Raw genomic sequence first — 15,755 nt, forward strand, 5'->3', positions numbered from 1 at the left:
ACTGGAAGCAGATTCCTGTAGTCTACTGCTGAGAAGACTGGTAAGATCACGCTTGAGCTTGGGGAGAAGGAGTGTCATGATCCACTAACTACATCTGCCATGGGCACAGGGATAGGGGGGAGCATATGGCTTCCAACCTCTATATTTGCTGACCGTGGGTTTTATGCTGCCAAGAATATTCTTGCTTTTTTATGTTCTTGACCAAAGCCTACTAAACTTTCAAGATCCATCTTGATTCCCCTCTTCCTTCCTCACATCTCCCCCCCAATTCTCCAGTTCACACCGATTTATAGACTCCCTGGCCTGTCACAATGCTTCCTATGCACACTTTATATTTTAGCTCTTTATTATCACGTACTTCTAGCAATTGTCTCAGGCAAGTAAATCTTACTCCAAGAAAATACTTTGAAATTCTTCTGCACACTGACCACATGTATATGCTTCTGCAGGGGCAGCACAGTCTGGGCTGTTTGGTCTCAGTCAATTCTTATAGTATTACAAGCAGTGACAGTCTCTCTCCACCCTCCTGGGAGGCTGAGAAACAGACTCACCGAGTAGCTGGTTGGCAGAAGAGGTGGTGAGGTTAAATTGCTGCTCCAGATACTTCCCCAAGAAGGCAGCGAAGCCAGCCACCACTGCAATCTCCATGCAGGCGGCCAGGATGATGCAGGTAAACACAGGGTTTGAGAGCAGGTGCTTTGTGACCTTCGGGATCACTGCAGGGAGAGAAGCAGAGGACAAAGGTCACACACTGCACTCCCAGGCCTTCTGCCCCCAAGGCCCCAATTTGACCCATCTCAGTAAACAGCATCAGGAGTCACCTGGTTGCTCAGGCCAAAGCCTATAACCTGTTAAGTCAGCCATAATTGTGAAAACTCTGGCTTCAAAATATAGGCTGATTTTTTTTTTTTTTTTTTTTTTTTTTTTGGTACGTGGGCCTCTTACTGTTGTGGCCTCTCCCGTTGCGGAGCACAGGCTCCGGACGCACAGGCTCAGCGGCCATGGCTCACGGACCCAGCCGCTCCGCGGCATGTGGGATCCTCCCAGACCGGGGCACAAACCCGTGTCCCCTGCATCGGCAGGCGGACTCTCAACCACTGCGCCACCAGGGAAGCCCTATGCTGATGTTTTGTCAACTAAACTGACAACTACTAAAGCAGGAGAAACTAGACCATGCTTTTTTTTTTTTTTTAACAGCACACTGGAAACACTATTTTATAAGCCATCACAAGTTATTTCCATCCAAAAAAAAAGACAGAGGAGTTTGGGGTTTGTTTCTCAAAAGGGAAAATATAACTTAATCATATTATAATTATAAATGTATTAATTATGTTATATTAATACATCTAAGTATATATTATCAATATACCTGTGATGAATATTTATAATGGTGTGTGTTAAGAAAATATATTTAATCATTTTTTTCAGCAACTTATTTTTTTTAAATTTTATATTGGAATATAGTTGATCAACAATGTTGTGTTAGTTTCAGGTGTACAGCAAAGTGATTCAGGTATACATATACATGTATCTATTCTTTTAAGAAAATATATTTCATCTTAACAGTTTCAAGAAAGAAATGAAATTATAGTGTATGTATATGCATACACACATACACACACACACACAATACATATAATCCAGCCTCTACCCACCCACCCCCCTTCCTTCTCACAACCACATTCGCCTGGCCAAGCTTCCATGAGCTTTCACTTGGGGAAGACTAGGGTCTTGGTTTTCACTCTTGATCCAATATAATCCTCCCCTATGCAGTAGTCAATGGGATCAGCTCAAATAAGTTTCCTACTCAAAACTCCACATGGCCAAAATCCACACTTGGTACGATGGCCCACAGTCTGCCCCTTGGCTATATCTGATCACACTTCTGATCACGCTCCATCCACCCTCTGCTCCGGCCCCACCTGCACCTGGTCCTCCCCACCCAGCCCTTTGCACCAGGGCTCTTCCCTCCATTAAACGCTCTGAACCCAGATCTTTGCTCCATCTCTTCCTTATTCCTCAGGTGGTCTTTCCTCAACACCCAAGGCAACCTAGAAGCTGCTGCCCACCCAGCCCTGATGCTCAGGGCTCAGATGAGAGTTGATGGTGGGCAAACGTGCTTTGTGGCTTGTGTACCGCTTTAATTACCAATGGAGCCAAAGCAGGTTTTGTTGAGGTGATGCATTTCAATCTTATTTTATTATACTCTGTTTTTCCTAAAGTAGGTGGTTTCATAAACCAGTCAGATTTCCTTTTAATGTGGTGCCTTTACAAATGAGAGATTTGGGTTTCTTAAAATCCTTTGAATGTAATCACATTATTTGGCTCTTTCCAGCCATTAGAATCCTTTGTACATGGTCTTTGACCAGATCTCCTCAGCTATGGAGTGATGACATATCCTGGCAGTATGCAAGGGGTCTGGGGGTATCAGGAGAACCCCATCATTTCAATACTTATGCCATTATTTTGACGTGCACTTAGTAAAAAAAAAAAAAAAAGTTAACTAAAATAAAACTGATACATCAAATGCATGATTTCATGGCTACCATAGCTTAAGATGATGCTAGGTTAAAACAAGTAGATTTAAAGTTATTTAAAGAGAAAGTTATGTAAATAACGGTACAGGTGGTAAGAAATAGGCAAAAATGTGTAAAAGTGGTGTACCAGTGACAAGTTAGGGGATCTCTGTTCTGCTGTACTCATAATAATGTGGAACATTTGGCATGTGGTGTACTTGTTTCCACCTGTGTAAATAGAAAAAGATAAAACAGAGTCCCAGATGAAGCAAGTACTATTCCAGGTCTAGGAAAAACCAATCAGTGCCCATGGTCATACAAAATAAACAGGTGAGCAATGTCTAACACTGCATTCCAAGGTGATGAATTAGCCAGCTGTCCTAAAGAAGAGAGCTAATTATGCAGGCTCAATCTCATTTCCTAGGAGATGAAACCTCTAAATGGCCCAACTAATTAGAATAAAATAATAATAGGAGATACATAAGTTTTTAATAATGTTAACAGACAAGCTCAATAAATCAAAATAACAGAACAATGGGTCAGGAACTGGCAGATACACACAACATAAAATTTATCATTTCTGGGAAAGATATCAAGTTTCAAAAATGAAAATCTCTATATAAGATAGGGACTTGACGTACTAAAAGGAACTTAGTTATGGAAATGGACTGAGCCAGATGATTGGAGGCTCAGAATCACTGTGGGCTGAGCAATCTGATTCTGTATCCCAACCAAGAAACAACCAGACAATAACCAGAGCTGGTGGCCTCAGCTGTTCCACGGTGGTTTCTCGTTAAACTACTAAAATCTTAGGAAGGTAACTCTTGGATTAAATGCAGGTGCACACATGCACAAAATAAAACAAAAACTTTAAAAATGGTAGGAATAAGAATAAAGATGGTGAGAAAACAACTTTAAATCCATAGTATTTATATATTTATACCTGCTTTATTGCAAGGGACTGGCCTTTATGCATGTGTTCTGTTCATTTTTTACAGGGTTTCAAGCATTTATAATAATCTGACTTTTTTAGAAATGTCATCTCAAATATTTGTCTAGAAGAGGTTACACTTAAAATCTATGTTTAGGGGCTTCCCTGGTGGCGTAGGGGTTAAGAATCTGCCTGCCAATGCAGAGGACATGGGTTCGAGCCCTGGTCCGGGAAGATCCCACATGCTGCAGAGCAACTAAGCCCATGTGCCACAACTACTGAAGCCCGCACGCCTAGAGCCCGTGCTCCGCAACAAGAGAAGGCACTGTGATGAGAAGCCTGCACACCGCAACAAGGAGTAGCCCTCGCTTGCCACAGCTAGAGAAAGCCCGCGCACAGGAATGAAGACACAATGCAGCCAAAAATAAAATAAATAAAATAAGTAATAAATTTAAAAATAAATAATAAATAAATAAAATCTATGTTTAAATGTTGGAAAATTTTTCTTTGTTAAATTCACATTATTAAGTATTGTAAAAATATTTAGAGAATGTTGACTGTGTAATGTTCAAAAATGTGTACTGTTTGACAAATATAGAAGATGAATACATTGGGCATAAACAAAAGGTAATGAAGTATTTGTCTTCATAAACAAAAACCCTTGGATATTAAGACTCCATCATCATAAATCACTGCTAATAAGTGAAGGTTGATTTGCTATAGTGTTTGGCACATTGTGATGGTGTAATGTACCTGTGACAAGGGACTGGTTGATTATGTCACAAAACACCAAGCTTCACAGAGAGTGGTATGGATTACATGGGCGACCACAGCACTTCTTGTAATAAATGAATTTGAAAGCCCCCAGCTATTCATGTTTTGGTGGGTAATAACACTGTTGTTCCAACATTGTAGTCTTTTGGCATTAAGATATTTAAACTTTGGAAACACTGTTGACAAACAGCACGTTGGGGACATTTTAGGAAAACCATCCTGTACCATACTTTTATTGTAGGCTTCATTTTCTTTGTTACGGTGCAGACTCTTTAGATCTGGGGATTTCAGTAGGAGAAAGCACCACAGCCACACTTGCTTGAAAATAAAACTGCTGCTGAGCTGACACCACCAGCATCCTCCAAGTAGGAACTATGTTCTCTGGCTCAGAAATGATGCCAATGAGGAGTTGAGTTTGATCACATTAACTATTTGGGCCTCGGTACCTCCTTGTCCTTGATGATGGCCATCGTGGTTTATTTGGGGATGACGAGGGCACTTTTCAACAAAGGCAACTCCAGCTAATGGAACGTTTTCATACTTTAGCAAGCATTTTAATTATTCCAGAGATAATTCCATTTCAGTTGGAAGGATTCCTTGTCAAGATAGGAGGCTGCCTGCTTTTGTTTTAATATCTAATGCCTAATTTTGCCTTGGATTAGATGTGAAAATCATTAAGTTTGAGAATTATCTGGCTGAAGGCCCAGGGAAGACTCAGTGGGCCTCATCTGCATGAAGAGCCTTCTTTTTTCCACCTATACCCAGCCGATTCGCCTCCAGAAATGACAGCTTCCTCTTGTGTTCAGCTATTTTCCTCCCAGTTTCTTCCCCCCATTCTGGGTTTTATTGCAATGACTTGTAGTACTGTCAAAGAAGATTCCTTTTCAAAGGTTCAATCTACCCTCCAAAGCCCCAATATGAAAAGGAGTATTAATTAGCTTGATCCTAGGGCTATCCCAGTGTTCCAAGCTTTTTCATGCAAATGGATTGTTAAGCCCATAAAATGCTAACTTTCCAAGGTGGCAGTAGCTAATGAGGTGGCCCAGACAAATAGAAATTGGTGAACCAAGGCCACACCAGGTTACCAAACACCTACAGTCTCCCAGAGCTATTTGCTTCTCACCTTCTGATTTAGCCTCAGAAGTTGGGAGCTGGGGTAGGAGGCAGGCGGGCTTGTACCATGCAGCCTCACAGCTAGGGAAACCTTTTCACCTCTCATCAGGAGCATGGTGATGCTACTAGAGGAATGGTACAAAGTTGGGAAGAGTGGCAGGGGAGTGATCTCCAGGGAAAACAAGTTTGCTACTGCTAGTTTTTGGAAGGCAGTCCTGTAGGATGGAGTTTCTTGGAAAATTGTGGGTTCTCTAAGAGGAAGAAAGGCAGGTTTAGAGAAGTCGTGAGGATTAACCCTGACAGAGCATTTCCTGTGTGCCAAGTACCATTCTAACTGCTTACACATCCACTCGCACGATCCTCACAACAAACTTGTGTTCCTGGGATGATTAAAATCCTCCATTTACATATGAGAAGACTGAGGCAGACAGCGGCCCCATGGTTAAGGAAGCAAAGCAGAAACTCACACCCTGGCACCTGCTGCCACACCATGTGCTTATAACCATTGTGCTGTTCTGGTCTGGGTTCTGAGGGGTGCTGATGTTGGCTTGAGGACTAAGCATGCAGGCTGCCCCTGGTAATCAAGCTGCGGCTTAATTCTTAGAATGAAGAATAATAAAACATTCCCACTGGGGTTAGGGAAAATGAACAGATCTGACATGACTAAGGGCTTAGTCCATGTCGTTTGAAGGCAGAGAAGTAGGAAAGGAAGGGAGGGGGACAGAGGAATGAAAGAAAGGATTGGAGAGCCTACAGAAGGGCCCTGTACCACAGAAAAGGTTTCACTGAATAAGGCTGTATAAAATAATGGCTAAGAACCTGGTCTGAGGAGCCAGGTCATTGGGATTTGAATTCTGGCTTCAAGAATGACCAGAGCACATGACTCCATCCCATGGATTGCCACAAACATGAAATGAGACCCACTGCATGTAAAGCATGTGGCCCAGGGTTTCTAGTCTAGAGTACAGGTAAGAGTCTGATGGGATTAATGGCAAAGATTTACTGTATAGCACAGGGAACTGTATTCAATATCCTGTAATATACTATAATGGAAAAGAATAGAAAAAGAGAATATATATATACATATATATATATATATATATGCATAACAATCACTTTTCCGTACATCTGAAACTAACACAATATTGTAAGTCAACTATACTTCAGTAAAAAAGAGTCCGATAGGATTAATAGTAATCAATATAATAGAAGTAATCCTTGGCTATGTTAGGGAGAGAGCCCTTGGGCTGGGAGGAGGACATCAGGCTTCCTACAGGAATGCCTATGTGATCAGATGTGATGAGTAGAGTGAGGAAGAGACTGGAGCAGATGAACTGAGCTCCTGGGAGCCAAGGGCTTTCCAAGAAGAACCCCCTTCTGCAGGGGACTGTTCAGCAGGTCAGGGGGTCAGGAGGCACAAGTCCTTGTCCACTGCCCTTCCTGGGAACTGGAGGTACTCTGGGAAGTGCTCAATGTGGGGCTCAGTTATACTCCTCTTGACCCTCAGATCTCTCTGCCTTCAGTCTCTCTACTGAAGTTGGCCTTGACTTTCTTTCTCTTTAATAACACTGCTGTCAATATAGCATGGTTAACATCTCCCAAGATGGAAGATGGAGCCAGTCTACGCAACTGCTCAGGAATCATGACAATGACCACCAAAGCCTGCCTCGCAACCAGTGTTGGATGGGCACTATGGCAAAGTTTCTCATTTTTAACTCTCACAACTATTACAATAGGGGGTGGTCCTACCATCCTCATTTTAGACCCAAGGAAACCAAGGCTCCCTTGAGAGGCTGAAACCCAACAGTCCGCATCCAGAATGCAAAACAGAGAAGTGAAGGAGGGTGGATTTGAACTCAGTTCTGCCTGTACTCTGGGACTCATCTCTAAATCTTCAGGTTTCTGGGTGGGGCCTCGAATCAACAGAAAAGTACTTTCCTAAAAGGTGAGCCACCATGAAGTGCTTCCCAACATAGGAGACCCATGACCAGAAGAGAACAGAGGTGGGGGGATCTGGGTGAGATAAATAACAGTATTCAAGTCATGACCAAAAAAAAAAAAAAAAGAAAGAGGAAGGAAGAAATAATGGAGTGCAAAAAACACACCATCATGGAGGCACAAGAGTGAAGCCAAGGTAGAGCGAATCCTGGGAAAAATGAAGTTTCATGGGGTAGCGTGAATGTTCACCAGCCACCAAGTTGGTTCCCACACGCCCAGGGCAGGCTGTCATCCCGGCACCACCGACCCCACTGGATGCCCTTGTCTGGGTCCTCCCATCTGTCTCATAGGAGGAGCCAGGTGCTCTCAGGTAGAGCGGAGGTGGAGCAGCTCCATCCCCAGACATGGGCACTGCGCCTGGTAAGAGCAGATGCTTAATACGTGCAAGGTAGATTAAAGAATCCAATAAAGAAACAAATGAATTGCATAGCCTTGAAAGGTAACTGTCATAGTCTCTTAAGGAACATTAGCTGTAGAAACAGAGACCAATTTATGATCACACCATCCATGATGTTCCGCAGATTCATGGGCTGTGAGAATAATTAGCCAATACGGTCATTTCCATCACTGATTCTGGAGGTGCCCAAACCATCCCTTGAGTATGTAGGGGTGGGGGAAATCCCAGTGGGAGGGGAGGCCCGTGGTGCCTCCCAGAAGCAAGCGCCTACCATGAACTTGGCCCCAGACCAGCAGCCTTGGGCCCCCTGTGGCCTCATCACTATAGAGGAGCCCATCCCCTAATCTCTGCCTGGGGCATCCAGGGGGAGCTTCTAGCACCCTCTCACGGCTAACTTTGAAAGCAGTAACTACCAGGCTTCTGTCTGCCCATCTTCAGTAAGGTAATAGGCAGACAGTAACACCTCCCTTGGATGGAGAAGGTCGCAGTTTGAAAGAACAAACAAGAAGCCATCAGCACAGGAAACGAGCATCTACAGCGAAACCCAAGTGTCAGATGAGTGTGGATCGGTTAGGACAACCCAGAGCCCAACAATTCCACTGATTCTTGAAAAGTCACCACCTCCTTACAGCCACACCAAGGAGGAGCAATGTGGTTGCCCACCAGCCAGTTTAAAGCAAGAACTAAGTGTCCACAGAGGCATGCCTAGGGGTCATCCCAGTCATTTCCTGGCATCAGCAGTGTGAAGTCAGAAACATGATCTCCACATATTTTAGAGGTGGAGGAAGGAGCTTGGGAAGCAGCAGGCTCTTATTCAGACCCCAATACTGCATCTTTCCATGTTGGCCACAGACAGAAAATGACTAAGGAAATCAAGAGTCTCCTGTAAGCGAACGGCCACTTTTATAACTTCACGCCAGCCCCTAGAACCTTCTCTGGGAGCAGGGCACCCCACCTCAGTGGTGGCCAGGCTCACTGTGTCTGACATTCACAAAAATGCTAACGATGGGAGAATTCATTCCTGGGAAGTCTGGAAAGAGAAACAGCAATGTCCAGAAAAGAAACGGTGAAGCCAAGCACCCAAGCTGACGTACGTGCCCATCTCTAAACCTAGGCTTCCTAATGCTACTTCCGGAAGTGCTGGGTTTACAGCAGGTCTTCTCAGAGCCTTCAATATGCTAATGTCAACCTCCAAGAGTCATGTCACAGACTGTCCCAAGCTTATTTCATCAGTGGGTCACCTCCCCCATTTTATCTTATATGCAACTGCAGAGAAATTAGCCCCTGGTGGAGACCCCTCAAGGGACCCCCACCAGCTCTGACATTTGTTTTCTACTGGGAGCTCACTTAGAATCTTCTGGGGAGCTTTAAAGACACCCAGATGCCTGGGTCACCTCTCTCCCATCCCCCTTCCCCACCACAGACTCAGAGAATCATAATTTGTAGGGATGCGGCCCCTGAATATGTGTGTTTCAAGAAAGCCCACATGCAATGCTGACTCAAATCCCCAGTTGGGAAACAATGGCTCATAAAATAAAGTCCAGTCTCGTTAGAAGGGTAATGAGAAGGCCCTCAATAATTCATTCATAATTTTACCAAAGACTTACTGGGCAGCTTTGGATCCCAGGAACTCTGCTGGATGTGGAAGCTGAGACCAGCCTGCCTTCTATCATGACCTTCCCTAAATCCTCTTCCCAAAACCAGATGTCTCTCTTCCATGCACATCTCAGGTATGCCAGCCCGGAAGCCTTTGCCCTCCCCTCCATCCATGGGAATCCTGCTCGTCCTTCAAGATCAGGCTGAAATGATGCACCCTTCACGCACCTGTCTTCAAATTCTCCTTCTGTGGTCCTCACTATATCCCTTTGAACCTCCCATAATCCTCGCCACCTTCTATCCTGTATCATAGCAACACTTCATAAGTGCCGGAAGAGTTAGCATGAATAAAAGAGTCCTGGGATCCCATAAGTCTGAGAAATATAGACTAAAGCAAAGTCAGCCAGCTGGCCTCAGAGCTGGCCTTCTCAGAGCCTTTAACACAAACATATTCTATGACTCTCCAAGGGCATCATAGTATACATATGGTTTCCCAACTTATTTGGTCATGTAACCACTACTCCTGGTTATCATTGATTTGTTTTTCTCTGAGCATCTCAGAGGACTCAGGTTCCAAGGAACTCCCATTGGGAAATGCTGTCTTCTAGTTTCTTCCCTCCTTCCTTCCTTCCTCCCTTCCTTCCAAAACCACGAGGAGCATCCACAGTGTGCCAGGCATCGTGCTAGGTGCTCTCACCTATGTTCATTTCAGGCGCTTTGCTGAAATAACTTGAGATGGAGAATCATGACTGATTCATGGATATAACCCCCAGCACATCCTCCATCGACACTGATACGAACACAATGAAACCACTAACCAGTCTGGACCCTGGGGACCTGTAAAAATGACACCTGTGACACGGCAGCCTCTGAACCACAGCTTGGCATAGAATTCCAAGTGGTTGGGAAGGCAGATGGTTTCCTTGGCCACAGAATCAAGAAAGAAGACTTTAACAGGAAACCCACACGAGGGGAAAGCACAGTTCTGAAGATGAATCGCACGATAAAAAACACTCAGCCGTTTAGCCCGCAGAACAAGGACTCTCAGATCACCAGGCTGCTCACAATAACACTATGCTGAAAGGCAACAGGCCCTTCATTAAGAAAGATGTAGCAGAAACCGACTGCTGGCTGGCAGACGATGGAGGTGGCCTGGCAGAGATGCAAAAGCCAGAGGCATGAGCTGGGTCCCACGGCCAGGCCAACGCATGTGGGGCCCCCGCGGGAACAGTGGGTGGCACAGAGGTGAGGGGCGAGTATGCACCCTGTCCAAGCAGCAAGATGCTCGCTAGGAAGATGGGCAAGTAAAGACACGCACCCAAAGGCACAGTGCAGGTCAGCCTGAGCCACTGGGCTGGCAGACCCTTCGATTTGGTGGCTGAAGCACCAGGAGCAGATCCTCCTCCCCACACAGGTAAGTCACCTGGGAGCTAGCCATAACACTCAGCACAGGTAGAGCTCCTGCTAAGCCAGTGTCTGCGGGTGGGTCAAACACAGGCCAAAACTCTGGGAGGGGCTGTGTGTGAGGACAGCTTTAGGGAAAGCAGCAAACCGTGCTGGGTTGGGCAGTGCCTGTCCAACGATCCATGCACCCCCCCATTTATCAGATGTGTACTGAGCATTGGCCATGTACAAGGGCATGGGCAAAGACGGATGTGGTCCCTGACCTCATGGAGCTTATGGAGGAAGTGATCACTCATACAAAGGTCACATTCTGACCATGACACAGAGAGCAACATGCCGTGGAGGGGGTGCCATCAGGAGGTCAGGAAAATGTCCTTGGGGAAATGATGTGTGAGCTGATGTCTGAAGATGGCATCAGAATTCCAGGGGTGGGAACAGCAAATGCAAAGTCCATTGAGCCTGGGGAATACGGAGGACTAAAAAGAGGCCAGCAAGGTGAGACTGGTATGGTGGGAACAGGGCGGCAGGTGTGAGAAGAGGCTGGAGGAGCAGAATCTCACTGGGCTGGCGGCCACGTGAAGGGCTCAGCCTCTATCTGTCAGGATCAGACGCATTCTGAATGTATCCCAGTGTGGATGACAGCCTGGAGGGGTAGGGCAGACTGGAGTACAGGACAGACCATGAGTGGGAAGGAGAGATATTTAGGTGCTAAAGTCAGCAGAACCCGGTGATGGATGGCATTAGGGGTGTGGGTGGGCAGAGGAGTGGGGAAGGTACCAACCCAGGCAGATTTCATCTCCTCTAGAAATGAAGGTACTCTTGAGTCGGGCTCTGCATTTCCTCTTTTGAAGAGGGAGAAAGTGGACATTAAGAGTGGAAGTTTAAAAAAAAAAAAAAAAAAAAAGAGTGGAAGTTTTGGGCTTCCCTGGTGGCGCAGTGGTTGAGAGTCCGCCTGCTGATGCAGGGGACAGGGGTTCGTGCCCCGGTCCGGGAAGATCCCACATGCCGCCGAGTGGCTGGGCCCGTGAGCCAGGGCCGCTGGGCCTGCGCGTCCGGAGCCTGTGCTCCGCAATGGGAGAGGCCACAGCAGTGAGAGGCCCGCGTACCTCAAAAAAAAAAAGAGTGGAAGTTTCTCCAACACAGTAAAGGCTTTTGTTCCATCCACCCCAGACCGATCCCTTTTTCCTTCTCAGTTGGTTCATTAATAGTAGCGTGGATCTTTGTGGTAAATAGAGGAACAGAGGAAAGAGTTCGGGTTTGGGAGTCTCAGACCCAAGTCTGGTCCCAGCTGCATCCTTCACAGCTGCGGGAACCTGGGTGCACGGTTTAACCCCCCAGAGCTCCATGTCCCCATGGGTGGCATGGAGATTGGTAATGACACGCATGTTATCAGCCATACTTTGGGGGCCAAGTGGGGGGTCTGTGCAAGTGCTTTGGAAGTCATCAGCTGTACTCCATATTTTGGGCACGGTTTTTAAGATTCTGAGCCTGAAGGCCCACCCCCACCTTGCCAGCTCAGCCATCACCCGCTGTCACCTGGTGCAACTATCTTTTCTGGGACAGGAAGAGGCCACTTGGCAGTCAGCATGAAGGGCGCAGAGACAAGAGTGCTCAGCTTTTGACTTCTCTGCTCACTCAGTGATCAAAGGTGGGCTCTCCCTTCAGATTTTAAACTGCTGGTACAGTGACACTCATCCCCGCTGGGAAGTCCATCAGAGGGTCAGGACACACCAATGCTTGCAGGAAGTTGTCCTTCCCTTCCTTTTTAGCTGGACCCTTGTCTAGAAGACTCATTGTTTTAGGACACTTCTGCAGCCACAGTCACAGTTTTAGTACACGCTGTTGAAAAGTCACTTAGCACCTGCTGACGCCACTTTTTTTTAAAAGAGAGTTTGTTTATTGCCCGAAGATGCAGCACAATGTCATGGTTAAGAAGACAGACACTGAGGCCCTCCACGGTTCAAATGCCTTTCCTTTCCATCTGTAAGCCTCAATTTCCTGGTCTGTAAAATGGTACCAATGTCTCATGGGGTTGGGGGGGATTAAATATGATGGTGTAGGAAAAACAAACGTTAGCTGCTATTATGTGTGTATGTGCGTTTGTGTGCGCACTGGCAAGAAAGTGCTCATTTGTTTCCTCATTCATTCATTCAAACCATATCACCTACGTGTCAGGCACTAAGCTAGGGAGTGGGAACAAAAAAGATGAATGAGAGCTTCCTGTCCTTGGAGAAGCCACAAGCTTTGGGAAGATGCAGGCCACTGTGTAGTGGGGGTTACCCCAAGTGCTTTGCGGGGGCTTTGAGGGCAACAGAGGAATGCAGCTAATCTAGTACTGAGCAGACAGGGGCATGAGCGCAGAGGGGCTACAGGGAGGGCTTCTTGGGAAGGTAGGGACCGAGTCCAGCCCAGAAGTGGATCAAGGGAGGTAGGGCATTGCAGGCAGAAACAGCAGCAAAAAGAAGAGTGTATGAGGTGATCTGAAAACTGTACAGAACGTGATGGGGAAGCTGGACACACCCGTGGCTACAGAAACCCGTGGCTGCAGAAAGGGCCTGGGTCCTAACCATCAAGGCCCCTCCAGGGCAAGTGACGCTGGAGCCAATTTCCAAATGCAACACACAACTGTGGATGTGAGAATAAACACACTAGCTCATGATAATACTGTCCATTTGTCTGTAACAGTCCCCTGAATTCTTTCCTCCCACCAGATCTAGACTTTTGTAAACCATTCTGCAAACTCTGAGCATCCAGATTCAATGAGACCACGCTACATGCAGCCCCGGCCCCCAGGGGCTCACGGTGCAGGAAAGGGGAGGAGTGGACACAGCAGTAAACACAAGAGGAGGGAGGTGGTAGTGGCGGTGGGTGGGTCCTGAAAGATGAATCAGAAAAATGCTCTGAAGAACAAGAAGAGGGAGGAGGGGCTTTAGAGCCAGGGAGGAAAGGAAAAGTTCTTTGGTGGCACAGCTGAGATGCAAAAATGCATCTTGGATTTGCAGGCTCCCACCTGGGGGAGATGCTGTAGTTTCACAAGCCCAAGCATTTGTTTCCCTGCTGCCTGCTTTGTGAAATGGATATGTGACAGTCATCACAAGACGGGGACATCTGGGCTGTGCAACAAGTAACAGCTTCTCTACACAGTTCTGGAACAAGATTCTGAGCTTTCCATCTCTCAACTTCTTATCACAATTGCAAACCCCAACTGGTGGCCGACTTTGTTGGAAATAGACCTTCAAAGCCTGCTCTGGGGGGAGAGGGCTCTGGAAAGTGATCACAGGCCTGAAGTCCTCTGTCACCGAACGAGAGCTCTGTGTCCTCACCTATAAACGGTAATAAGTCCTAATATTGACCTTATGCAGCTGCTGTAAAGTTACACCAGACACCACACGGTAAAACCAAGAGGAGCTGAACGACACGATCAAGGTTGTATGACTAGGAAGTGGCTCAGCTGGATTTGAACCCAGGTGAGCAGCCCCACAGCTCTCCCAGGAGCAGAAGAGGCTGTGTGTCTTGGTCCCAGAGGGAAGGAAGGTGGAGTGGCTGCTCTCGGGCCAATGGTAGATCTTCTCAGGGGCCTTTGCTATCTGTAGAGCTTGGCAGGGCACACAGATTGATGGCTAGAAAAGAAACCCATTTGCAAGCTCAGATGAAATGGATGAGAAATTGCAACATATAGATCTGTAGAGCAATGTTAATTCCTCTGATACGTGTAACGATGCTTAGCTTATCTGTACCTGTAAATGTGTTGCAGGCTGTATGCAGACCAGCGGGGCTTCCAAGGCTGCAAATCAGATGAAGAGTTTGGGAGCGCCTGGCAGTATCGCATGCTGCTTTTGGTGGAAATGTCCACGTGGCAGAAACATTTTGTCTCATGTGGAAAAAATGAAGGATATAAACCACCGTGGCTCCCTCTCCGTGTGCTGGCATGTGTAAAATTTATTAGCGTAATAGCTCGCTCCACTGTACCCTGGCTCCTGGGGATTCTTCTAGACACGCTGCCTTCCTTTCCTGCTGGGACATCCTTTAGGTCCATTAATGGAGCTGATGCCTCTGGGAATTGCTAATTGTAAATTAAAAATCATTAACTATCCAAGTGGAGCCCATGTATACACAGGCCATAACTTGTGATGGCTCTGATCTAGTGAGCCTCAGACCCATCTACCCAACTGTGTACTTGTCAGCTCAGGCACAGCAAGTTCAGCACTCATCTTGTCATTGGTTCGACTTTGCCCACTGCGTGCCTCCCCTGCTACTAAACTTGCTCCAGAATCTAAGTTGCCTTGGTGACCGCTGTGTCCCTGGAGCCTGGCAGGATCTCAGTAAATGCTGACTGAATTAACAAATGGGTTAACCAGTAATTGAATCAGAGCCCGAGAATTCTGAAACCATGGCATCCCTCAAGACTCAGCTCAGCTCTGCACTGGACCCAAGAGGTGGGCTTTTGCTGCCTGTTGACTATATTTCCATAACCTATGGTGCTGCCTGGGACTGTAGTTCTCATCACATTAGGCCGCCTTTCTGACTTGCTGGCCTGTCGCTACATTGGACGGCAAGTTCTCTGATGGCACAATTGTATCATTTTCACCTGTGTATCCCCAGAGATGAAAGATGAGTGATTACAGGTATAGCTCTTACCATCAGAGGCTTAGGAAAGCAGGGCCATCATCCTGGGAAGAGGAAATACCTGGAAAGGCTGCCACCACCCAGGTCCAAGGTGCCCTCCGCAAGGCCCGCTCTCAAGCTAGCCCCATCTATTGCCGTGGATCTGGTCCCTGGGACACTGTGTGGCCAGCTGTGCTATCAGAGGCTCAGCAGGCATCACCCTCAAGCCACCTGGAGGCTCCTGAAGGGGGCCCATTTGGGGAGCCTATTTTAAGAAGCACATACTCCTGAGGGTCCAAGCCAAGGCAACCTCAGAGGACACAAAGCACAGGGTCTTCTCCTCTAACAGAGCATTCTGGCCCCTTTGAGAGATGAATTTTAAGATCATCTACGATTCCACATGACGACTTTGGTAGAAGCC

At 46.6% G+C, this 15,755-nt stretch overlaps 1 protein-coding gene across 2 annotated transcripts in view; it reads right to left on the reverse strand.

Annotated features, from left to right (window-relative positions):
- SLCO3A1 (solute carrier organic anion transporter family member 3A1) overlaps positions 1 to 15,755 on the reverse strand; it is a gene marked incomplete at its 3' end in the record, with an annotated part of 319,841 nt that overhangs the window by 44,159 nt on the left and 259,927 nt on the right. For both annotated transcript variants that reach the window (XM_079701025.1, XM_079701024.1), the window contains exon 5: positions 552 to 716. In XM_079701025.1, coding sequence (XP_079557151.1) covers positions 552 to 716 — 165 coding nt within the window. The remainder of the gene's footprint in view (positions 1 to 551; positions 717 to 15,755) is intronic.

Source organism: Hyperoodon ampullatus (genome assembly GCF_949752795.1).
Source record: "Hyperoodon ampullatus genome assembly, chromosome: 3".
Taxonomy (NCBI): Eukaryota; Metazoa; Chordata; class Mammalia; order Artiodactyla; family Ziphiidae; genus Hyperoodon; species Hyperoodon ampullatus.